Raw genomic sequence first — 27,374 nt, 5'->3', positions numbered from 1 at the left:
CTTCAAGAACAAAGGTATTTGGTTAAAAAAACTGAAAATTCATCAGCAGCAGATGTGCACTCCAAGAAATGCTAAATTAAGTTCGTCAAGCTGAAGGAAAATGATACCAGTTGGAAACTCAGACAATTGGGAATTGGGAAATAAGGAAGAGCAAGAGAAAGGGTAAATATATGGGTAAATATAAGATATGAGGGTTTGGAGAGGTCTTAATTTCTTTAAAATAATAGCCTGTTTAAATTTCTGAGTGGAGTGCCAATATGACTTTACATGGATTACTAGTTGCAAAGAAAAACATGTACCAATACAACGGAGAGAACTGGTGGTCAATACATGAATCAAGAGATCAAACGTAGTTTCACTTGTATGCCACCTGATATTTTATATTAAATACACTATTATCTATGAAGTAGTCTTATAAAAAATGTTTAATCTGAAACTTAAGCCTCTAGACATAAACTTCAGTTCACAGTAAATACAACGGATGGAAGAACAAGTTAAGTCCACCTTGAGAAAAAGCAGGACAAGTATGGAATTACAACATTATATAGGTTACTTCTTCTGAGTTTTCAAAAAATGAAAGAAAGTGGAGGGCAAATTCTAGACCAATTCTTATTAGACCCAATAAGCCACAGTCATATAAAATATATGAGCTCAGTTTGGTTTTTGGCTTTTAAAAAAGCCAGCACTTTTAGAAGATATTCTTTAACCAATCAGAGAAATTTGTAAATGGGCTGAATATCGTAGAAAAATATAGGGTTCTTATTAGTGTTTTTTAGGTAATAGTGGTTTAATAGTCATCTAGAAGATTATCCTTAATTCTAAGGGTTGTATGTTGACTTTTTAGAGGTGAAGTGATATCTAAAACATTCACTGAAAAACTCAGCAAAATGATATATGTAAAATATATTCAATATGCAATAAGAATGATATATGGTATATATGCATCTGTATATATACATGTTCATATTTATGAGAGAGAAATATTAGATATATTGAATCTAGGTGGAGGGCAAACAAACTTCATTGTAACACTGTTACCTGTAACAATTTACCTTTCATGTAAGTTTGAAAACTTTCAAAAACTCAAGGAAAACCTTTCTAAGTCAACCAAGGTCTTTGGCTACCAAATTGTTAATTTATTTCAATTGTAGGACATGTGGATTGTATGTTATCTGTATAACAGAATTTATTGTAAGAAAGTTTCTTCAAACTACTCTCCACAACAGCTGAACTCGCAATATTTAATAAAGGCACAGGGTTTCTTAATATTATTATTAATTTTCAGGGGGTTGAGCTTTGAATAAAAGCTCAATAAATTGTCTTGTTTAGTATATTCTATGGGATTTTGTCCAGAATTAATTATCTGAAGATTTTTAAAATATGCTTATAGGGTTTTCCTTCCACATGAATTTATGTATAGTAATAATAGTGATTATCATTTAAAAAACCGCAATATTTAGTAAGCAAATACTATGTGCCAGATGCCCCTTTAAGCATTTAAATTTTACGTTAAATAATTTAATCTTGACCATAACATCATTAGGTGGTAGAATAGTGATAATGGTAAAGGATGTGCCAAAGCTAAAAGCTTTCTGACTCTCATTACATCAGGAGTTTCTCACCACTATGAAATCTTTGATGTTGAGTAAGTTGATAGCAACGAGTGAAGGCCTTTCCACATTCCTTACATTTGTGTGGTTTCACACCAGTATGAATTCTCTGATGTTGAGTAAGTCGATCACTACGATTAAAGGCCTTACCACATTCTTTACATTCATAGGGTTTTTCACCAGTATGAATTCTCTTATGTTGAGAAAGACCTGAGATAGAACGAAAGGCCTTCTTACATTCTTTACATATATATGGTTTCAAACCAGTATGAATTGTCTGATGATAAATTAGTTGAGAATTAAGTCTAAAGGTTTTTCCACATTCCTTACATTCAAAGGGTTTCTCCCCTGCATGAATTGACTGATGTGTTTTAAGGTCTCCAACACGACTGAAGGCTTTCCCACATTGTTTACATTCATATGGTTTCAAATCAGTATGAATTATCTGATGTTGAATAAGGTATGAATGAAGCTTAAATGTCTTCCCACATTCTTTGCATTCATGTGGCTTCTCACCAGTATGAATTCTTTGATGTTGTGTCAGTTGAGAGCCTCTACAGAAGGCCTTCCCACAGTCCTTACAATCATAGAGTTTCTCACTACTATGAATTCTTTTATGTTTAAGAAGGCTTGAGCCCCTACTAAAGGCCTTCCCACATTCCTTACATTCATGAGGCTTCTCGCCAGTATGACTTCTCTGATGTTCAATAAGTAGATAGCTGCGAACAAAGGCCTTTCCACATTGTTTACATTTATATGGTTTCTCACCAGAATGAATTTTCTTGTGTTGATAAAGACTTGAACGATGACCAAAGGCCTTACCACATTCCTTGCATATATATGGTTTCACACCATGATGAATTTTCTGATGTAGGCACATATGTCGGTACAATCTAAAAGTTTCCCCACATTCCTTACATTCATACGGTTTCAAACCAATATGAATTTTTTGATGTTCAGTGAGGTGAGAATAACGTCTGAAAGACTTCCCACATTGCTTACATTCGTAGGGTTTTACACCAGTATGAATGATCTGATGTTGAATAAGCTGTGAATAAAATCTAAAGGCCTTTTCACATCCATTACATTCATAGGGTTTCAAATCAGTGTGAATTTTTTTATGTCTAATAAAATGCTGGAGAACTATAAAGGCTTTTCCACATTCCGTACATTCATAGGGTCTCACACCATTATGGTCTCTCAAATGTTCAGTAAGGTGTGAATATTTTCTAAAGCCCCTCCTACATTCCTTACATTCATAGGATTTCTCTCTAGTGTGAATTCTCTGGTGTAGAAGAAGAGATATATGTTTTATAAATGTCATTTGATTAAAACACCCCATGTTAGGACCCTGTTCTCTTCCAAATTCAATTCTGCATTGTGGGTCATTTCTGAAAATAAACCTTGTAGGGTTGAAGATTTTACTTCTTTTCATTGTCTCCTGATGGTATGAATTTACTTCATAACTGCTTTTTTCTGAAGATAACTTGTTGGTCTCAGTTGTAAAATCAAAGTCTGAAAGAAAACAAGAAAAGAAAAAAAATGCTATTTTCCTGTACTGGGGGTGAGGAGGGGCCTCCTAGAGTAAAAATAGTGATAAATTGAGAAGTATATTCACTAGAAGTAAAAGGGTCATAAAATCCTAAAATACTGTCATGAAATTTTTAAAAGACAAAAAGGCCTCAGAAAATTATGAAAGTTCATATTGAAAACTATAAAGTTTGTGAGTAGGCAAAGAGAAAAAGTCAGTAGTTCTCATATTTAGTGTGGACCAAAATTATAGCGGGAACTTCTTTTATACACTACCTTTTAGATTTCCACTGAGACTGAGTGAATCAGAATCTAGAGGAGTAAATCTACATTTATAATATTATCTATCAGATGGCTCTATGTAATTTTTTCAATGGTTTGTCTTTATTTTAGAGTAAAACCCTAAACACATAATCATGAATAAAAAGGATCTTATTTACACAAATTCATCCCAACCCCTTGGCATCTTTTGATCCCTATATACTATCCCCATGCATCCCTTCAGCTACTAAAACATACCATAACCTTTCCCATTTCCTGGGGCTTCACACAGGTGCTCCACCTTTCAGAAATCCTTTTACCTAGCACCTTTAAATTACTATCTTTGGGTGTTGCAGATTAGAAATCACTTCTTCAGGAAGGCTGCCTCTGCTAACTCTAAGTAAATTCATATCCTTTATTCTATATTCCAACACCTAATTTTTGTCTTCAAAATCCTTTTCTCTATTACATATTTATTTTCTCACTTGTTTTACTACTTATTTTCTTACTCTAAACCTCAAAACTCCTAACTACTACTGCAAAGCAAGTCCTTACCACAAGGTAAATATTAACTGTAGGATAAAATACTGAATTTTAAAAATTAACTTGGATGAATGTAAAGGTAAATAAGAATGAAAATTAAGATTACTGGGGAAGGCAGCTGAGTAAAATATCCATTTAGTTTCTGAAAATTATGCAACAGTTATCAACCATCTCTTCCTGGCTAATCTCTCATACCTTATTACAGTAAAATATGTTTTCCTCTATCATTTACCTTACAGGTGAGAAATATACACATCCAAACTAGCTCAGTCAAAAATATAAATGGAAACAGGTGACACCTGATCATTCTCCAATTGCTTATCACCTTAAATTATTATACATGTCTCTACCACCATTGTTCCATATTCCCTGTGCCTACTCATGATTGCTTTATCTCAATTAAGACAATCAGATGGTGTATTACCTTCAACAGCAGAGTTTTAATATTATTCATCCATCCTACTGATGCTGTTTTGTTTCTCTAATGACATTCCCAAATTCTACCTTCCATTCCTTTAAGCCAAGGCCAATTATTCTTGAGTTTCACCAAAATGTATTTCAGGAATTGCATAGTTCATATTAGTTTAAAAGGCTTATAAAAATCTAAGAAACTTGAGTATGTTGGGAAAAAAATAAATAACTAAGTGCTATGGGAACAGACTTTGGGAAACCAAATGCCTGGGACTCTACAACAAAGGATAATGTTGAATATAGACTAAAAGTTGGCTAGCTGGACAGTGGAGCAGCCTGAAGAACTCTAATTTGCTAAATGGGTTAAGTATGAGTTGAAGGCAGGTGGGATTCTCCTATGAATGAAGTACAGTATGTTCAAAAAGTTGAAGTAAAGCAAACAATATTCTCTCAACTAATGAGAAATGAGTAGCAATCTCAAAAAGCCAAAACACTTTCTACTGATAGATAAAAATCAACAACTACTGTTAGAGAATGATAAATACAAACTGAAACCACAGAACTTCTTGAAAACAATGGTAATAAAAATACATCAGAATCTACGGCCTTTAACTATAGTGCTGCAAACTCATAGACTAAAAGGCTTACATCTAATGAAAAATTAAAGAAATCAAATGAATGAATTAAATACTAAATCCAAAATTAGGAAAAGAAAAAAATTAGAAAGAGAATGATAAAGTCTACTGAAGGAATACAGAAAAGGGAAATCAATATAATAAAATCAAAATTTTAAATAAAATTGTACAATTAACACATGCAAACAAACTGCTAGCCTCCCTATTTAAGGAACAAAAGATAGGAGGGACATCCATTAAAGGCAACTATGCAAATAAATTTGAGATGTACATGAAATGATGATTTTTTAAAAAAATATAATTTATAAAAACTGACCCCAGTTAAATTTACTGACTTGCTTCTAATAAATAAGATATGAAAATAAAAAAAATAAACTTTCAATGAAGAAAACTGGCAGACACCAATTTATACAAGTTTTTAAGGTTAGCACCCCAGTGATAAATCATGTTGATATCACGTACCCCTAACATACAATGAAAAAGGTACTTCTCTGGTATTCTTCCCCCAAATCCATAATCTCAGTTTAATCATAAGAAACACCAAACACACCAAAATTTGGAGTAGCTCTACTAAGTACCTGACCAAACAGTATCTTCAAAAGTATCAATGTCAAGAAAGAGAAGGAAAAACATAAACTGTCACATTTGGAGGAAACTAAGGACACAGGCTGACTAAAAGTAATGTGGTATCCTGAATTGGATCCGGAAACAGAAAAAAGACATTAGTGCAAAAACTGATGAAATCTAAATTAAATATTTAGCTTATAGTATTGTAAAATGTTAATTTGATAGCTTTCACAAATGTACCATTGTTATGTAAGATGTTATCATTATGGGAATGATATACTGGAACTCTTTGTACCACATTTATAACTCTTCTGTGAATCTAAAATTATTTCAAAATAAAAGTAAGACCATAACAGAAACAGATTCCAGAAGAGATGGAAAATCTAAACAAACCAATTTCCACAGAATAATTTAAAAATTGTATATATTTTTTCCTTTTTATTTTTATTTTTTTAATAAAAATTTTTTATTATGTTAGTCACCATACAGTACATCCCAAGTTTTTGATGTAAAGTTCCATGATTCATTACTTGCGTATAACACCCAGTGCTCCATGCAATACGTGCCCTCCTTGTATATTTATCCCACAAAAACGTGATTACAATTAGCTTCCTTGTTGTCCAGTTTCAGTCTCTCTAAACTATTTCCCACTGATGTTAATGAGGGTGCCTTGGAGAAATATCTAATTCCTAGTCCAGGTCAGAGAAGATACAAGGTGAATCTAAGACCTCTTGTACTAAAGTGAAAAGAAGCTTTCAAGACAGAGTTAATAATTTGTGCTTTTGGTCATGTAACATTAAGAGGGATCAAAGTTGCCCTCCTACCTTAAATAACTAGAAAACCAAACAAAATATATGCAACAACATCTTTCAAATATTGGAAAATCGATAGTACAGGATAGAACTCTCCCAAGGGAAGGAAAACAAATGAAGTGTGCCCCACAAGTACCACAGCTGACTTTCCAAAGAGAATTTTCAGAACAAAGCACACAGAGGGGAAACTAAAATAGTGCAGCTGTATCCCTGAGTTGAGAAGATGGAGTAGAGAATTAAGGGAAAGAAAGAAATGCAGAACTTGCAAGGCAGAGTACTAGAAAGGAGGGAACTGCACAGAGAGATCTCTAGAGATCTGTAGAGGAATCCCCTTGAAACTGTGGCTGAATGTGAATCTGGACACCTGTGTGAGAAAACCAATGAGAACAAATAATGTACTACTAGATAGGAGTAGGCAGAACATCCCCTGGAAGTCACAAAGGGCAGGGGATAGTTCTTGTTTCCCCCAACCAGAGTGGAAAGGCCCCATAACACTCGAGGCATCAAACATAGTCCCCAGAAGGATATTGCCTCAGTAGTGAGGCCAAGTTAGCCCTAGACTAAAAGCTGTTCTGGATCCACTCTAACAAAGCTTAAAAGCAAACCATGAAAGGATCAACAGATTCCAAATTACATAACTATATCCCAGAACAAAATCCCAAAATACGTATAAGAATATTAGAAATCCAGCATCCCAACACAGTAAATGTCACAATGTCTGTCATCTAATAAAAAATTATCAGACATGTAAAATAGCAGGAAAATATGACCCTTACTAGGAGAAAATTAATCAAAAGAAATACACCAAGGAATGATACAGATAATATAATTAGTAGATAAGGATACTGAAAGAGCTATCATAAATATATTTCATGTTTTTATTTTTATTTTTTAAAAGATTTTATATATTTATTTGAGAGGGAGAGTGACAGAGAGCATGGGGGGAGCAAGACAGTTGGAGAGGGAGAGGCAGACTTCCCCACTGAGCAGGAAGCCCAGTGTGGGGCTCAATCCCAGGACCCTGGGATCATGACCTGAACTGAAGGCAGATGCTTAACCAACTGAGTCACCCAGGTGCCCTGTTTTTTTGTTTTTTTAGTTTTCTTGAGTGGAATTTTTTTGTAGATTAAAAATTTCTAATTCATTTCATTTGATTTCTCAAAGTTTTTGGCAAAATGTTTTTCAAAATATCATATTTTCAAGGCTTCATGGTTTGTAATGTGGTGCCTTTTTTCCTTACATAGATTTTTTTTCTTGATTCATGTTGATAGAGTTGCACTACTTTTATCCATTCTTTGAGATAACCAAATTTATAGTTGTGACTTGCTCTTTTGTATGTTTGGTTTTTATTTCATTAATTTCTGTTCTTTCCTTTATTATTTCCTTTCTTCTACTTCCTTTAAGTGTGTTGTGCTCTTCTTTTCCTGGCATATTAAATGGACGATCAGCTTATTAATTTCAACATTTCTTCTGGAATCAAAAGACTCTTTGGGAGAGGAAGCTTGAAATCAAAACAAATAAACAGTAAGAGCCATGAAGAAGTGTTGAATTGGCCCTGAGGATCTACCACTATTCCCCTGCAGAAACTTACTAATTCTGAGTACAGCTAGCAGTAAAGGCAAAGAGATTTAAAAAAAAAATGAAAGATAGCTGAGAATTTCCAAAACTGAAAACCAGCACTGACCTAGTTCAATCCCTGATTATATTATAGTGATCAGCCTGCCACGCTATCAATTAATAGAGGAAAATGTAAATATTCTGGTGGAAGATACCATCATCTGGAAACCATTCAATTATTTTTTTTTTAAGATTTAATTTATTTATTTGAGAGAGAGAGAAAGCAAGGGGAGGAAAAGGGAGAGAGGGCCAAGCACAGAGCCCAGCTGAGTGGGGCTCAATCCCATAACCCTGAGATAATGACCTGAGCTGATAGCAAGAGTCAGATGCCCAACGGACTGGGCCACCCCAGCGCTTCCGTTCAGTTCTTCCGTATCAATATCCAGCATACAATCACAATTACTAGTAACTTGAAGAGGTATTACCATATAACGAATAGCAAGAGAAAAGAAGAAATATAAGCATGCCCACAGATGAAAAACAGATGAAAAAACAGTAATGAAAAGAAGTAAATAAAGAATGAAGAATTTTAAAAAATAGATGTTATAAGACAAATTGAATTTCTAGAACTGAAAAAGACAACATATAATATGAAAAACCCATTTTTAGGAGCAGACTCATGATAGCAGAATATAGGATAAGTGAGCTGAAATACAGGTCAACAGAAAATAATAGAGATAAAAGGAGATATATACATGATAGAACTGTGAGATACACACAAAAGATCTAACATAGGTATAATTGAAGTCCCAGAAGAAAGGAAAGAATGGTCGAGTATTTTCCAAAAACTGAACGAAGACTTTCATTTCTCAGTAGAAACTAAGAAATCACTGCAAGCCAACATTTCCACTGCTATAAGTATAAAAATAATACTAAAAAGATAATGTTCTTGATTCATTCTACACTGTAAAAATTACCAACGTTCTTTTGTAGAAAAGAGAAAACCAGGACCCCATGTTACCTGTTTTCCATATAGCTGGACCAGCAATTAAAATGGAATATTTGTAGATATTCCGAACATACACATAATATAAAATATGTGGGGTTTTTTGCCATTGGTTATGCAGAAAAAGTCCTAGAATTCAAACCTTTATTTTAGAAAAAGAAGGAATTGCAGGATGGGGCAGAGGGAAGTAGGAAGAAGGTAAATGAAAGAAGAGATCAGGTGCTGAATGGAGATGCCCATTTCCATCTAACAAAGGTCAAATTAGGCCTTTGAGAATATGGAGAATATGAATATGAAGAAATTTATCTGGTTTCTCGGCTTACAGCATAAAATATACAGTGGAGAAAGCAGCTATTCCAGATGGCAGATTCTATAACCCTTCAGGCAGATGTCCTTACCCAGTGAGACTAAGTTAGTATAATTCTCCAACATCACATCTCTGTACAAATCCTTCTGATCGGAATTTAGGCATTCCCACTCCTCCTGAGAGAAGTCTATGGCAACATCACTGAATGTCAATGGCACCTGAAAAGACAAACCCATGTATTATTCATAACAGTAAAGAAAAAACGTTCAAGATGGAATGACTCGATTGCAATAAGGGGGCAATATAGAAAAACAAATAAGCTGAAGTTACAAGATCATGACGAGAATAAATACAGTAGCTTCTGAAGTAGAGTGCCAACACAGTCTTGAAGAATCCTGTTGGAGTGCACAAAATTTCTTTAAAAATAAAGGAAAACTTAAATACTTAAATGTATGAAAATGAATAAAGTAAACAGACTTTCCCAATTAAATGAAACAGTATATATAAGAATATTACCTACTACGTACCTGAATCACATACTATTAGTAAATACAAGTCCTTATATCTTTATTTTTCAAGGAATCTGTAAAAAGAATTGTTCATTTTTTTCCCAAAATGGATTATAAAATCTCTTATAGCTAAGATGGAGTAACATGGGTTGGATTTACCCTCCCATGTGAAATAACAAAAAAACATGGACAAATTGTATGAAACGATGGTTTTTAAGACAGAAAATATTGGGCAGTGATCCCTGAGAGACAAGTAATGTATGAAGTGAGCCTTATAATTGCCATGGCTTACTGCGAGAAGACAGTATCACTACACAATTATTAGAATGGCTAAAATTTAACAGACTAACCATTTTAAGTGTTGCTGGAGATGTGAAAAAAAATGGCACTCTCACATACTGACGGTGGGAATGTAAAACAGTAAATCCTTTGAAAAATAGTTTATTGATCTCTTAAAAAGTTAAACATCCATATTCCCCAGCCATTCCACTACTAGTGTTTACTCAAGAGACATGAAAGCATATGTCCACCCAAAGATTTGTGAATGAAGCAGCTTCACTTGTAACAGCCAAAAAGTGGAAAGAACTCAAAAATCCATCAACAGAGGAGTGGATAGACAAATTTTTGTATATACTGAGAATAGAATACTAATCAGCAATTAAATGGAATGCACTACTAATATATGCAACAATATGGATGAATCTCAAAATAAATATGCTGAATGAAATAAGATTTAAAAAGAATACATGATGTATGATTCCATTTATATAAAATCTAGAAAGTGGGAATTAATCTATAGCAGCAGAAAGCAAACAGCAGTTGCCTGGGCATGAAGGACAAGTTTGGGGGTAGGTAGGAAGGGGCAATTATAAAGGGGCATGAGAAAAATTTTGGAATGATGGATATGTTCATTATCTTGGCTGTGGTAATAGTTTCACAGGTATATACATTAGTCAAAATTTACCAAATTCTATACTTTAAATATGAGCAATTTATTGTCAATTATATTTCAATAAATCTGCTTTAAAAAGAGAAAATACATACATTTAATTATATGTCAATTATACTTCAAAAAGCTGATAAAGTTTCTATCTCAGGAAACGGAGTTTGTGTAAAATTAAGTAATTTTATCAAGATGTAATATGTGTCAGATAATGCATCGTAAGCACTTCCTTTATTCTCACAAGTTAATGTTTTTATTTATTCCCTGTTAAAGACAACAGATTTAATCTTCCTTAAAGTATTGAGTTATCATTAATAATATTATTAAAATAATATTAAATTTAAAGTATTATACTATTATGGGGGCGCCTGGGTGGCACAGCGGTTAAGCGTCTGCCTTCGGCTCAGGGCGTGATCCTGGCGTTATGGGATCGAGCCCCACATCAGGCTCCTCCACTATGAGCCTGCTTCTTTCTCTCCCACTCCCCCTGCTTGTGTTCCCTCTCTCTCTGGCTGTCTCTATCTCTGTCAAATAAATAAATAAAATCTTTAAAAAAAATAAAGTATTATACTATTATGATATGTAGGTTGGACACAAATCCTAACCTCTTCTCCACTGTGCGGTATCATCTACCATTTGCTGTTCTAGATGATCTTTCTTACTACAATCCCTTACTGAACTCATGCTCCTAGTTAGAGCACACTAATGTAGGATGATCAGAACAAAACTGATTTATTCAAGACCATGAAATAGGGCCAGAGATACAGCCTTCCTAGGTAGGAGATGTGGGGATAAAGAATGAAAGTTTTACGAGAGTTAAAAAATCATAGTATTCCAGGTAGGAGACAGATATCCACATACCTGGGCCATGGTTTTCAAACTGCTGATCTTCCTCAGGTTTCCTTTGTTAGAGAAGCCGATTGCAGAGAAGCCAGAGCTGGGAGAGGAAAAAGAGGCCTTGAGGTCTGGTGTATCTTAGAACTCCAAAAATTATTTAAAATAATATAGCCTTTCTTCTTTCCTCTTTATTCCTGCTTCCCACTGTCCTTGCCCACTCTCCATCTTCCCAAATACATGAACATGTGTCAGGGGGTATGGGAAGTCCAGACAAACCCAAGCCCTTTCCCATACCTATAGATATAAGCCACACACAAGAGTAGATACAGAACAGAGGCACTCTTGCACCAAAGCTGGGTCCAGACACCCACATTGCCTTATTTCTCATACTTATCAAGCCAACTGAACCCAGCCTTGGTTGTTCAGTGATACTGAATAGATCCTCATCCAGACCTATCTTCCAGAGTAAAGACCAAGCCATACAACACAAACTGCAACAAACTTCATGTCTTTGGGATGGACCTGGGCATGAAATCTTTGCACCAGATAGAAGACAGAAAGCAGTAGAGACCAACCTGGAAATCTTGACCACTGTAAAACTGCCTTCCCATGTGAAGCCTTTCCCCTAAGCCAGAACTATGACTCTTGAGATCTTCTGGGATAACTAACCTGGGTTTCCCTAACAGGATCTACTTTGCTGCCATGAGTCATTCCCTGTGCCTCAGCAACCAACCCACCCAGTACCCACTAGAGAGGAGTGAATTCCTTCTTACTGAAGCCATACAGCAACACATAGATTTTTTGCAACCTACTATGTGATAGGAAGTCTAGACACATTGACATTTAATTCCACAATGTAGTTATTATCTCAGTTCAACAGATGAAAAAATGAAAGTTCAAAGAATTAAAGACATTTCCCCATAATACAAACAATAAGTAGAAGTGATGTGTTTTGAATCATATTTCTATAGTTATAAGGCCAACTTATTTTTACAAATATTGCCTTTTAAATCCAGATTTTTTTGTTCCCTTGTGTGAAATCTAAGAACAGGTAATTAAGACATTATCTATCAAAAGACTTACTAAAGAGATGTTTTTAAGCAACAAGGTACTATCATTTATAGGTATTCAATATTCAGACTTTAAAGGTTGATGATGATGTACCACATATAATAAGGTTGTAGAAACGAGCACTGTTATGGTGTCCTGTAGACTTATGAAAACCTAGGGCAGTTGAGACATGTAAGCAGAATTATGCATAAGAATTTAACCATGAAAGGTCATTTCTGAATCTCCATCCAAAGGAAATAACTGTAAAATGTGCCTAGAGATGTAGAAAGGAGTATGATAGAAGCTAGTTAAAATTTTTAAAAAACTGGAGAGAAATCTAAAGGTACTAAATCTAAAGGTACTTAAGATGTGTGGCTAATTAAATAAACTATAGTGCATTCATACAATGGAAAATGAAGTAGACTTTGAAAATGATTGTATAGACCACTGGTTCTCAATAGGGGAACATTCAGCAATGTCTGAAGACATATTTCATTGTCAAAATGTGGGAAGGGGTGCCATTGTTTCTATTAGGTAGAGAACCAGGGATGCTGCTAAATATCCTATAATGCACAGGAAAGCCCCCCACAACAAAGAATTACCTAGCCAATAATATCAGCCCCCACAACAAAGAATTACCTAGCCAATAATATCAGCCCCCCACAACAAAGAATTACCTAGCCAAAAATATCAACAGCACTAAGGTTGAAAAAACCCTGAAGTAAACTCTTAAAGAAAGATAACATAATCCAGAGTCTGTATAATATATTATCCACAATGCCACCTAACAATAGCAATTATTAAACATGCAAAGAAACAGGAAAAAGTTTACTGATAATCAAGAGAAAAAAATCTCAGTAGAAACAGACCCAGAAATGACCTACATAGTTGAGCTAGCAGACAAGGACTTGAAAACATTATGATTAAGATGCTAAAAAAAACTAGAGGAAAACATGGGCAAAATGGAATGCAGAATGGGTTCAGTTGATACAGCATGGTACTACTGATCTCAGGGTTGTACGTTAAAGCCCCATGTTGGGTACAGAGCTTACTTAAAAAGCAGGGGGGCACGCCTGGCTGGCTCAGTCAGAATACAAAATGAAGCATATCAATAGAGATTTAGAATCTTAAAGATTCACATGAACACTTTATAATTTAAAAATATAATATTGAAAATTAAGAGTGCATCAGGTAGTGTAAAACCAAATTAACAATAATCTTATGCAGAGAGAAAAAAAATGAAAGAACAGAGCAAAACATAAAAGAAGTACAGGAGACAGTCAAACCATGAAATTGAACACCTAAAAAAATAGGACAGAAAATTTATTTGAAGATATAATGTACAAAAACATCACAAATCTCATGAAATGTTTTGATACATAAATTAAAAAACTCATCAAACCAACCAGATAAATAAGGAGATCCATACCTAGGCACAGCGTGGCCAAACTGTTGAAAAACAAAGTTTACAAATATATCATAATAGTATGTAGTTTTAAAAAAGGATATCAGTTATAAGAAAACAACAATAAGAAAAAGTTCATTTCTCAATAGAACCTATGGTGGCCTGAAGAATGGAATTATATCTTCGAAGTATTGAAAGGAAAAAAAAATGACAACTGTGAATTTTATACCTGGAGAAAATATCTTTCATAAATGAAAGTGAAAGAAAGATCTTTTCTAACAAAAGCTTAGAGAATTTCTTATTAACAGACCTACAATACTAGAAATACTAAAGGAGAGCAGGCAGGCTAAAGGCAGATAATCTCAGGTGGAAGCATGTGCAAAAAGCTATGACATAGTAAATATATGACTAATATGACTAAACAAATGGACTGTTTAAAGCAACAAAAATAATAATGCTTGTGGGGCTTGTAATATAGGAGGAAGAAATGACAATACTAGCATAAATGGAATTAAACTATTAAAATGTTCTTACATTATTTGATATGTAGTAAAAGTCCTAATTTAAGGGAGACTGTCTTAAAGATGCATTCTATAATAGCTCAGTTAACCACTAAAAGAACTATACAAAGATGTACAACCAGAAAAACCTAATCGAAGAGATAAAATGAAATAATAAAAATACCTGATTAACACAAAAGAAGACAGGGAAAGAGGAATAAAGAAATAAAGAATGAACAGTACAAACAAAATATATTGCAAGATGACAGATTTAAATCAAATTGTATTAGTAATTGTAGTAAAATGTAAATATACTAAATATTGCAAATAAATCTAAGATTGTCAGATTAGATTAAAAAGAAAAACAGGATCAATTATGCTGCTTATAAGAAATATACTTTAAACACAAAGACAAATATATTAGACAGTAATAAGAAAAATGCTAGTATTAGTGTATTAATAATAGATACAATAGGCTTCAGTGCAAGAAGTATTAAAAGTAATAGAGACATGTCATACAATTCAAGAAGAATATAATGGTAGTCCTACATTTCTTATGTATCTAATAACATAGCTTTAAAATATATAAAGCAAAAGTCAACAGAATCAAAGGACAAAGTTATAATTGAAATTTGAGAGTTTAGTACCCTCCATTGGTAACCAATAATAGGAAAAATAAGAGGGAAAAAAATCAACAGGGCCATAGAAGTTTGAACAGGATTAATCAAATTGACCTAATTGAACATTATACTCCCAAACTATAGACTATACATTATTTTCAAATGTTCACAATATATTTATCAGAATATTCTGGGCCATAAAACGAGCATCCATAAATTTCAAATGATTAATATAAAAAAGAATGCATATATTCTGAAGCCCTTGGAACTAACTTAGAACTTAAAAACAGGTATTTCTCAAATGTTTCCAAATATAAAAAGTTCACTTCTGAATAAGTATAGGTCAAAAACCAAATCATAATATGGAAACCAGAAAATATTTTGAGCTGAATGATCATGAAAGTATAACATAACAAATCTTGTGAGATGCCATCCAACCAATGCTTACAAAGACATTTTTAGCTTTAAATATGTTTTTGTTTTGTTTTTTATAAATGCTGCAGATAAATGCCACTCGTTGTTTAATCTCCATCACAGTTGTTAGGTGTACTATAGATATATTGACATAGCAAGTAAATTAGTAGTGAAATTATGATAGAAATCCTTTGTCAAATTATGTCCATGCTAAGTAAATCTGGAATTTATTTTCTCCCGGTGGATAGCATGAGCATTTGTAATAATTGTCTTCTTATTTCCTTCTTTCTTTTAAATATTTTTTGACCTACTTCATCTAAACATAAATGTATGTATTATCAAAGTAGAAAGGTTAAAAATCAATGATCACCTTTGAAAGCTAGAAAAAGAAAAGCAAATTTAACCTATAGAAAGCAGAGCATACTAAAAGAAAGAAGTGACATGAAAAACCCAGATATACAACAAAGAAAAATCAATAAAGCCAAAAACTATTTCATTGAAGAGATAAAATTGGTAAATCTCTAGCTATACTAATCAAGAAAATAAACGCAAATATCAGGAATATGAAAGGAGCTATCACTACATATATTACAGACATTAAATTGGTAACAGAATTTCATGAGCTTTATGACAATGAACTTGAAAATATAGATGAAATTTAAAAATTCCTTGAAAACACAATTTAACTAAACTGATAGGAGAAATGGAAAATCTGAATATTGTTATTTTTAACTAAAGAAATAAAATCTTTATTAAGGACTTTCTCATAAAATGTCAGGCCCTACAGGCTTCAGTGGCAAATTCTCCCAAACATTTAAGGAATTAAAAATACAAGTCAAATTCAGTATCTTCTAGAAAACAGAAATAAATGGACCATGTCATGAAGCATAACTGTGGTGTCAAAACCTGACAGGGACATTAATTACAAGAAAAGAAAATTACAGTACATCTCTCATGAACATAGATGTTAAACCAAATACTAGCAAGGATATTAAACCATATATTACAGGTGATATATAGAGGGCAAGAGAAATTTAGTCTAGAAATATAAAGGTCATTTAATTTTCAAAAAAATCAATCAACATAACCTTCCAACCTTAAATAAAAAAGGAGAAAACCATTCATACATTTAATTAGATACAAAAATTTTGATAATATTCAACCGCAGTTCATGACAAAAATTCTAAGCAAACTAGGAAAAGAAGGAATTTCTTTAATTTGATAAAGGGGAGCTCCAGAATAAAACTACAGCTATAATTATATGAGAAGTGAAATATGGATCACTGTCCTTCTGCATTCAGGAACAAGGCAAGGTTATCCATTCTTACCACTTCTACTAAATTTTGTACTGTAAGATCTATCCAATACCATAAGGAAAAAAAGTGAAATGAAAGGTACGAAGGTTGGAAAAAAAGAAGTAAAACGATATTTATTTGCAGATAACATGATTTTGTACATTGAAAAAAATTTCAGTTCTACAAACTATTAGAAAAAATGAATTTATTAGCAAGATTGTTGAATAAGAGGTCAAAGTATAAAACAATTACTTGTATTAAAGCAAAGTTATTAGAAAATTAAATTTTAAAATCCCAACAGTTCATTAAGAAATCTAAAAAGTACAACACATTGGGATAAATCTAACAAAAGAGGCACAAGACTTTTAGACTGAAAACATCAAAACATTAAGGGACTAAAGAATAATTAAATAAATGGAAACATAGTCTATGTTCAGGAATTGGAAGACTCAGTTTTAACCATCAATTCTCTCTAAATTGATTTATTGATTTGATGCATCTCCAACAACATCAGCGGAACTTTTTTTTTTGAGATAATTAACTTGCTCTGTAATTATATGGAAATGCAAAGAACCCAGAAGAGTCAGGCAATTCTGAAGAACAAAGTTGTCAAAATCACATTAGATATTGAGACATGATATAAAGCTACTGTAATTAAAACAGTGATACTGACACAGGATTAACAAATAGACCAATAGAATAGAGAGTCCAGAAAGAGACTTGCACATATATAGCCAGTTTTCACCAAAAAAAGTCTGACTGCAATTTAGAGCAGAAAGGATAGTCAGTCTTTTTCAACAAAAGGTACCCGAGCAATTGGGTATCTGTGTGCAAAAACCGAGTTTGACTCTGATCCCACTACATACACAGATATAAATCCAAGATGGATCATACACCTACATTTGAAAACTGAAACAATAAACCTGGAAGAAGAAACAGGAAAACATCTTCATGATCAGGGATATACACAATTTTCCTTTTTTTTTTTTTTGGTTTCATTTTTATTTTCACTTATTTTAGACTTAGAGAAAAGTTACAAGAGGAGTACAGACGGTTCTTTTTACCCCTCACCCTAATGTTAACATCTTACCTAGGACAATGATCAAAACCAGGAAATTAACATTGGTGCAATACTATGGATGGCATATCTTATTCAAATATCACCAGTTTTTCACGCTATACAGGATCCTATACGTGATCCCACACTGCATTTAGCTGTTATTTTTCTTTAGTCTCTTCCAATCTCCACAGTCTTCTTATGGTAATAGTTTTCAACTGCTGCCATAACAAACTACCGCAAATTTAGCTTAAAACAACACATATTTATCATCTCACAATTTCTGTGGACCCAGAATCTACACACAGTTTAGCTGGATGCTCTCCTTAGGCTGATCTCATAAACTCTCAAACAAGGTGTTGGCTGGGCTGTGTTTTCACTCAGAGGTTCAACTGGGGAAGAATCCACTTCAGAGTTCATTCAGATTGTTGGCAGAATTCATTTCTTTGCAGCTATGGGATTGAGGGCCCCTTTTTCCTGGCTGTCCACTGGTGGACACCCTCAGGTCCTAGAGGCCACTTGCAGTTTCTGGCAACATGGGCTTGTCCAGCATTGCCACTTACTTCCTCAAGCCCCCAAAGAGAGCCTCTAGCTCTAGTCTACTATAATGGGGTCTTACATGACATAACATAACCACAACAGTGACACACCATTTCATTAACCGTATCAAGTAACCTGATCGTGGGAGTGACATCCCCCTCACCTTTGCCATTTTCTATTGGCTAAAAGCAAGTAACAGGTTCTGCTTGCACTCCAGGGGTGGGGATTATACAATGGCACAGACAACAGCAGGGAGCAATCAGGTGGTCACCATAAAGTCTGTCCACCACACCTACCTTCATGACGTTTTCATTTTGGAGGAGTACCAATCATTTATTTTGTCAATTATCTTTCTGCTTGGTTTTTCTAATATTTTTGTAACTGGAATGTGGTTGTACAATTTTGGTAGTACCACAGTGGTGTTGTATCCTTCTCTTTGCATGATAAGAAAGGGCTCATGACACTGATGTCTTATTATGGTGATGTTAACCTTGATAGCTTGATTAAACTTCTTTCTGCTGGGTTTCTCTACTGTAAAGTTACTGCCTTTCCCTTTGTAGTTAATAAGCATCTTGGGTAGTTGGAAATACTTGACACTATGCAAATCCTTTTTCTCTTCAAATTTTCACCCACTACTTTTAGCATCTATCAGTTGCTTATGTCTGAAACCACTATTACTGTAGTGTTTGCCTAAATGGCCACTTTCTATGTTCCTCTTTCCTTCTACCAGGAAGGAAATTGGAATTCTACAGGAAGAGCTGTCCCTTCTTGCTCAGGAAAAGATGTTTTAAACAGAACAAATATGCAATAACCGTAAAAGAAAAAGATTGGTAAATAGCTCCATTAAAATTAAGAACTTCTCTTCATTATACCATTAAGAAAGTAAGAAGCTGTAGGCTAATAAAAAATATTCTTTCTCTGTTTCTCTCTTTACACACACACGCACACACACACACACAGGCATATATATGTTTATATACACTCACAAAGGACTTGTATTCAAAATATACATAAAATGCCTACAAATCAACATGAAAATGACAAAAAAAAACAGTCTAAAAAATGGACCAAAGATTTGAATAGGCACTTCGTAAGAGTATATCAAAATGGGCAGTATCATATGAAGAGATGCTTATATCATTACTTATCAGCAAAATGCAAATTAAAATCACATTAAAATCAGATACTACTACACACACATCAGAATGACTAAAATTAAAATGATTAACAATAGCAAGTGATGGCCAGTTTGAGAAGTAACCATACTTGCAGTGGAGTGCAAATTAAGTCAACCACTTCCACCCCTAAGTATATATCCAGGAAAAACAAGAACATATTCCACAAAAAAAATACTTGTACAGGAGTGTTCATAGAAGGTTTATTCATAATAGTCAAATACGGGAAACAACCCATCATCATGGGAATGAATAAACAAAATGTGGTATGGTCACACAAGGGAGTTTTCACAGTGTGACAATATTCTGGCAGGACTGTTAGAGACAGAATGATGTCTCTTCCTATGAACTCCCAAAGCAGGTCACCTGGATTTCTCTAGGACATCTCACATCTTCTATCTTACCTATTCCTATTCTGATTTCATTTCCTTAGTGGATAACAAGTTGTCTGAGGAGAGCAACTATGTCTTTTAGTCATTGTATTCCAATGAGTATAAGCATATTGATATATTATAAATATCTGGTCTCTGACTTAAATTTCAAAACTAGAAATGTATCCTTAGGGAATGACTGTAAAAGGACATAAAGATCTATGCATAATGATGTTCATTATAGACTAATTTAGTTGGTAGTCAAAAATTAGAAACATAATAGCTAACAGTAGGCAACAGGTTAAATAAATTATGGAGAAAACGGCTTGGGGACCCTGAGAAGGGTGATCCATCTGGATGGCCTCACACACAGTTCACAGATATGTCACTATTAGGCAAGACATTTCAGCAGAAGTAAAAGAAAGAGTCTCATATCTTTAAAATTCAAGTGCATTTAATGAATAACGAGGAAACACAAACTCACCTGAACTTTAACTTTTAGATGTGTAACAAAAAGTCTTTTTTCTCTCAGTATCTTTTTTTTTTTTTTTTTAAGAGACAGGCAGCACTGGGAAAAGAGAAGGCAATCATGAAACATCAGGATTTTCTTGGATAGCACAGTAACTTAGAAAACACCCTCCATGACCACACGCTCTCACCCAGCGCCCCACAACCAGAATAGGAGTAGAAAGGATACTGGAATAGTGTTGTCCTTCCCAGTAGGAGAGAGGCCAGGGTCACTGATGTCCAGGGAGAAATCGGTCTCTAATTCACAGCAGGGTCCTGGGGCCAGAGTTCTGGAAATGCTGTGGTTATGAAACATGTAGTGGACCTTTAGGAGCTTCCAAGGGGGAACCTCTCAGGAGGGAATCCTACTCCTGGAAGCTAATCACCTTTTCCCAGAAAGCATGCCTTGGGGCCGATTGCAGCTTCAAAACATCTCATTTCAAGATCAAGTCTGTGTCATCTTGCTGTGATTCTCCATTCTTCCATTCTAAAGCTCACAATCTGACTTCCCTCTTTTATCCGCGGCAGGCCCCAAGTGGTTGTAAGGGGACAGGGTGGAGGATCCGCGGAGCCTACAGCCATGAGTTCCAATGACAACCCACATGGCCACACAACTGTCGCTCACCCATAAACCACTTAGTTAAATAAGCACAATCAAGTATCTGACACACAAGCGCAAACGCCGTCACGAAGACACGCTGTCACAGTGTCACACACACACACACGTCTCTCACAGACACACAAATCTCTGCTGTTCACGCAGAGACACGCCTGAGACTCCGGGCTCCACACGCCCTGTCAGTTCCCAGATTGTCCTCGCCGGGAGAGCCTCTCACCCCCTCCAAGGATTGCCGTGCGGCTCTGGTTGGAAACTGTGGATGCCTCCGCTGATTTTTATCTTTGGGTAGGTCCTACTCACCACGTAGGGACCACAGCTGCTCAGACACCGGAAAAAGACCCAGGGGTCGAGGGTGAGGCGAACCCGTTGTCTTCTGGGAAATGCAGTCCGGCCCGCTGGGAGCCAGAGGTGCGGTCTCCTGCGCTCGGAGTGCGCAGGCGCAAGCGTGCGCAGGCGCAAGCGTTTGCCGGCGCGCGGCGGATGAGCTGCCCTGTGGAAGAGCGTAACCTCAGGTGGTCCTGCACCGGTGAGGGAGGCGAGCGGAATGTGAGTCCAGGCTGTAGAAAACCAAGCAAGGGCAGCGGACTCCAGAGCCTCGATCCGGCTTGCGGGAAGTGGAGGTAGCGGACTCCAGGGTAAGGTGGTTCCGTAGGTCTGCGAGATCTGTGAGGTGACCAGGATTTTTGCACCCTGGGGTAGTACCAGCGGCTGGGGTAGAGCCAGGAGCACAGCAGGTGTTAGGTATGCATTTGTTTTATTTCTTAAAATATTTTTTTATTTATTTGAGAGTAAGTGAGAGTGTGTGAGCATGAGCAGGGGGAGGGGTAGAGGGAGAGAGAGAAGCAGACCCCCGCTGAGCAGGAAGCCTCATGCGGGGCTAGATCCCAGGACCCTGGGATCAAGACCTGACCCAAGGGCAGACGCTCAACCGACTGAGCCACCCACGCGCCCCTTATGCATTTGTTTTAAAGAAACAATGACTCGGCAGGTGTAGGTGTGTTTGGGTTTTCATTCTCTGTGACACTGGAATCCATTGTGTGTAACTGTGTGTGTGTGGTTGTGTTTCTGGTCGTGATTTGTTTCAGAGTTCTTTGGATGTGATAGTGGCTTGTATTTCAGATTTTGAGGTTATATAAAATTTATTAAGCCCCGTTCCTCCTCACACCTACATTCCCACCCCGAAATTCCTCGTGCCCGGGAGGTTCTTTTCCATTAACACTGAGTCTGGGTGACTTTTGTCCAAGACACATCCTAGAAGGGTGACTCATTCATGAGGCACAGTGGCAAAATGCCTAGGGCCCACAGTACTTTTGGAGGCACACAAAAAGTCTTTATTTATTTATTGTTATTTTTTATTTTAGTCTTTTAAAGACCAAATTAAAAATGAACTTTTAGGTCAAAGCAAATGTTTGTCAAAGAAACGTAATGTATTTATTATTACTATACCTAAACAGTCATAAAATATAATTTTTATTCTCTTTTTTTAATGGACGAAGGGGCCCATGGAAGTCATAATGCAGCCCAGCATCTTAGCCAAATCATACCAGATTTCCATCCATCGTAATACCTCTTCCAGCTCCCCATTTGGTCTTGGGAATACAGCACCGTGCCCTCCGGCTTAGGAACAACAGCCTGTGAACTCTGAGCTTCTCTCATGAGAGGCCCCCATGGCTCCAGTATGGAGTGCAACATTTCCTTACCCAGCTGTCTGAGTACCTTGAAAGTGAAGTTTGAACATGTGTTTCAGTCTCCTAAAATTTTTTTCTTTCCCAGACTCTTTGAGAATATGCAATAAAAAGTTTGAGTGCCCTTGTGACTGTGTATGGAATTATATAATATGACGTATTTTTTATGCCTATGAGATTGTGACTTTAGCTATGAGATTGTATGTTTTTATCTGTATGACTTAAAATTTATGTGATATTTTGAAAGATATGCTTTTCTTATGTGTGCATTCTGTAGATACTGTGAATGTGAATCCGTGTGTGAACAGACTTGTGTGAGAAGCTGCATGACTTTGAGCCGAATATGTGTGATTTTGATTATATGAATATAAAATCCTTGTATTAAGACTGTGTATATTTGTGAATGACCATAAACATTCTTACTCTTCTCAACAATGAAATAAAGAGAGGAATATTACATCTTTTTGGAACAATAACTTTAAGATTTGGGTAAAAGAGGATTTGTCATTTTTCTGTCAAATCATTTAGATATTTTATGTTCAGATAGATTTTTTTCAAGGGGAAGAATGAAAATCGCATATCTATCACAAAAGAAGGAATTCATAGTCACATGCTCTGTATGCAAAAGGTTGCAGCTTTTGTGTCTGTCTTCTATCCTAGAGGTAAGCTTCCATTCACTTAGGGTGTGAAGGAATTTTTATAGATTTTTAGAAGTTTGAAAAGCCCTGGACTAAAGACATAATTTACACATAGAGAGGCAGTTTGGCTTAGAGCAGATAACTAGGAGTAGGACTAGGACTAGGACTAGGGAGACATGTCCTGGATTCTGTGTCAAGCATCATAGTTATTTCTATTTGCTGAAGAGAAAACTGATTCAGAGAAGACGACCTGTTTAAGAGCATTCAATTTGTCAACAGAGAACAACTTGCCATACTTTGAATTATAGGTAGTTAATACATTGTTACCAGTAATCCAGTGAAATGCAAAATTAGAGTTTTAGTTCTTATGTAAGGCCTTATCACAATTAAAATATGGTAACTTTGAGTGGTTAAGTGGTCATTGTCAATGATAATAGTTTTATTTTGGTGTTCTCATTCTTTACATTGACTTTTGAAGTTATATTTCCTTCCATTTTTAATAAAATAGTAAATATTTCAGTATGCATTTACTGTAGGCTGTAGTTCCTATAGTGCCTATAACTGTCCGCTGTGAGTTGGGTTCTCTCAGACCCACTAAGTCATAATCGCCCATTGTAGACAAAAGTGGTACATCTGGAATCAAGCATTATCAGGACCAGAGTGCACAAGCAGGTCACATGAATATATAACTCAGGCTCCATTTCATTCACCATGGTTGCATCAGCACCTCTCCCTCAGCTTATATATGTATGTATGGCTTCATGGGGGATCATTTATGACCAGCTGATAAAGGAGGAAAAATCCTGAGTTTGATTTATGTATGCATCCATTCAGTATACAAGCCAGAAATGGATGTACAGTACACTATAGCTGCATTCAGGAGTGGCCCTGAAAATTCTCCCAGTGGAGTAAGAATTTTATCAGTATATCTGGTAATCTACTTTATGTGAAAGGAAAAGTTACCTAAAGTTAGAATATATGTGGCCTCATGTGCAGTGGAGCATGGATTGTCAATTAGTAAGATATCTGAGAAGAACAAGATTGGAAGATCAAGGAAAAGGAGGTCTGGGGTGGAGGGATGTGGAGAGACATGGTGGTAGGCATGAAGTGCATGTAATTTTTATTCAACTTTGTATTTTACATTAATACCCACAGAGAGCATGTACTGTGAATGAGACAGTACATCAGGTAGACAAAATGATATGGTCAGTTAATATCATCCAGTCTTTGTCATTGTTTTCCTAATTGTGGCATGATGGTGGCAGGGAGAGAAGTGACCTATGGGCCAAACAGCACGGGCTTTCATTTACCAAAGATGATGTAGCTATTAGTGCCACAACATATTCAGCTTGCTAGCAATAGAGACAAATTCAGAGTCCTAGATATGGCACAGTCCCTCAAGGAGACCAACCAATCATTTAATGGCAAGGCAGAACTACCTCCACACTGGACAGGAATTAACACATATTCTGATTATGGATTTACCTTTCCTGTCCACAGGGCTTCAGCTAGTACTAGCATATGAAGGCTTACGGAGCTTTTGACCATTGTCATGGATCCCAATAACATTCCATCCAACCAGGAACCTACTTTGCTGCAAAGGAGATGCAGGAGTTGGCCCAGGACCATAGGTTCCATTGTGTTACATATTGTACCAACAAAAAGCTGCCAACCTGATAAAGCATCAGAAGGCCTTTTGAGGACACAGCTAAAATGCCAGGTTGGAGGATATACTTTTACAAGAATGGAGCGCCATCCTCCAGGATATAGTACATCCTTGGAATAAACATTTGGTGAAGAGTATAAATTTATAGATTCAAGAAGTTCAGTGAACTCTAAGAAGGATAAATAACAATGCAAACTACAGGGAGACACAACATAATAAAACTGTCTTAAAGCAAATATAAAGAGAATTGTGAAAGCAGCTATATAAATTGGACACATTATATAAGGGGGGAATGATACAAATGATTGCTGACTTGTCATTAAGAATTTGAAAGACGAAGACAATGGAGTAACATAATTAAAGGGCCCAAAGCAAAGAAATAAGAAAGAATAACCCCAATAACCTCTTCATCCGGTAAAAATATCCTTCAACAATGAAAGCAAAATGAAGATACTTATAGATTAAAAAAAAAAGGTTAAGAGAATTTATCATCAGAAGACCTTAACTACAGAGAATGCTAAAGGAATTTCTGCAGACTGAAGGGAAGATATCAAATGAAAACATAGATTGTTGTGATGAGCACTGGATGTTATATGCAACTAATGAATCATTGAACACTACATCAAAAACTAATGGTGTACTATATGCTGGCTAACTGAACATAATAAAAAAAAAACCCTAGAAAAGAAGTGTGCACAAAATAGTAAATATGTGGGCTACCTTTTTTTTCTGAGTGTCTTTAAAACACATGACTTAAAACTATAACATTTTGTTGTGTGATTTAAAGCATATATAAATGTAACATATGTATTAAGTTCAATATAAAGCATAACAGTAAATGGAACATTACAGGCACAGCCGAGATGGACTAAACCCACTACAGCTGATCTCCCCCATGGATTACAACCAAAACTCTGGATGAAATACAAAGAGCAACTACCTGAGGACTTTGAAAAGCAAATAATAGCAGGCAGATTAAGGAGAGAAATCAAAACTTGAAGATCAATTCATATGGCATGGTGATTTCCTTTTATTTACTTATTTTACTCCTTCTTTTATCTCCTGGCTTTGAACAGTTGGCCAAACTGGGAAACAGTCTGGGAACAGAGAGGCAAAAATCCTGAGAGAAACTTATCTTCTCACCAGAGCACTAGAAAAGAGGGCCCCTGTGACCCTGAGAGTATTGGGGGGGAATCCTCCTTTTCTTCTATTCCACCCCGCCCCCATTCTTGGTGCCTGCCCAAGGCTAGCACCAGTGATGGAACCACGGATGTCAGTACACATGAAATCCTGAGTTAAAACCCATTTCTCTAGATACAGGAACTGAGAAAAGTGCTTTAGTTATGTAGAGTGTAGGGAGGAATGGTCATTATATATCTAACTTTCTTTCATCACTGTAACCCAAGGGTGGCCCGGTAGTACAGAGTATGTGCTAAGGTGGGAGGCTAAAACTCTGAGAGAATCTCATCTTTTGGGTCAAAGAAACTTGGAAAGAGGGCCCTTAGGATCAAAAGTGTGAGGAGATTCAGAAGAGGACATTGCTAAAGAAGGAGATACTCTGGTTCTGTGGATGAACTGATACAATTTTCAAGCTCACTCCTAAGCTGCACATTCACAGCATACTCAAAGAAGTGTAGAAAAGACATTGCTCAGAACTCAACTAATTTCTGGGGTGCATGGGTGGCTTAATCAGTTAAGCATCTGATTTCAGCTCAGGTCATAATCTCAGGGTCCTGGGATGGAGCCTGGCATTGGGCTCCATGTTCAGCAGGGAGTCTGCTTATTCCTCTCCCGGTCCCTCAGCCCCTCCCCCTGCTCGTGCTCTCTCTCAAATAAATAAATAAATAAATAAATAAATAAATAAAGTCTTAAAAAAGGAAGAAGAACTCTAATTTCTGAATGGCTCAATGGATGACAGACCCAAACAATATATCCAAGGTTTTGGAACCAACACATACAGAAAGTGAGGCATAATTTATGATTTGAACCTAACCCAGTTGATCTCCCGCTAAAACAAAAAATCAATATGCTCCAGAGATTTTAATAGGAGCCACAGTCTCAAAATATTATATTAAAAATGTCCAGGATACAGTCCACAATTACTTGATACACAGGACCCAGAAATAACTAACCAACTTCAAGGGAAAAGACAACCATGAGATGTCAACCCCTAAATATTTCAGAAGTTTGAATTACAAGGCAAAGATTATTTTGTTACAATATAAAGCAGATATTGTAACCATTCTCCATGAAGTATAGGTAAACACTCTTGAAATGAATGGAGAGAAATAGAAACTATAAAAA

General features: G+C 35.7%; 1 protein-coding gene across 3 annotated transcripts; it reads right to left on the bottom strand.

Annotated features, from left to right (window-relative positions):
- Positions 1-407: 407 nt before the first annotated feature.
- On the bottom strand, positions 408-21,500 carry ZNF404 (zinc finger protein 404). 3 transcript variants are annotated; one of them, XM_034639258.1, is made up of 5 exons: positions 21,382-21,500; positions 20,440-20,523; positions 11,553-11,628; positions 9,331-9,457; positions 408-3,125 (listed from the first exon to the last, which is right to left on the bottom strand). In XM_034639258.1, the coding sequence occupies exons 3-5, from the start codon at positions 11,559-11,561 to the stop codon at positions 1,603-1,605; spliced, it is 1,659 nt and encodes a 552-aa protein (XP_034495149.1). In that variant the 5' UTR covers positions 11,562-11,628; positions 20,440-20,523; positions 21,382-21,500; the 3' UTR covers positions 408-1,602. The 3 variants fall into 3 exon arrangements, with proteins under 3 accessions (XP_034495149.1, XP_034495151.1, XP_011236053.1); XM_034639260.1 differs by having other exon boundaries at positions 21,299-21,402; XM_011237751.3 differs by lacking the exon at positions 21,382-21,500 and adding an exon at positions 20,849-21,241.
- Between the last annotated feature and the right edge of the window lie 5,874 nt (positions 21,501-27,374).

This window comes from Ailuropoda melanoleuca, chromosome 12, assembly GCF_002007445.2.
Source record: "Ailuropoda melanoleuca isolate Jingjing chromosome 12, ASM200744v2, whole genome shotgun sequence".
NCBI classification, from domain to species: Eukaryota; Metazoa; Chordata; class Mammalia; order Carnivora; family Ursidae; genus Ailuropoda; species Ailuropoda melanoleuca.
Note: the sequence above shows the minus strand (reverse complement) of the source record. Positions and strands in the feature narration are given on the sequence as shown.

Excerpts from the sequence above, each read along its gene's own strand:
- ZNF404 (XM_034639258.1), bottom strand. Across the intron at positions 3,126-9,330 it reads TACTAACTTAGTCTCACTGG|ACTTTGATTTTACAACTGAG; the intron begins GTAAGGACATCT and ends GTTTTCTTTCAG.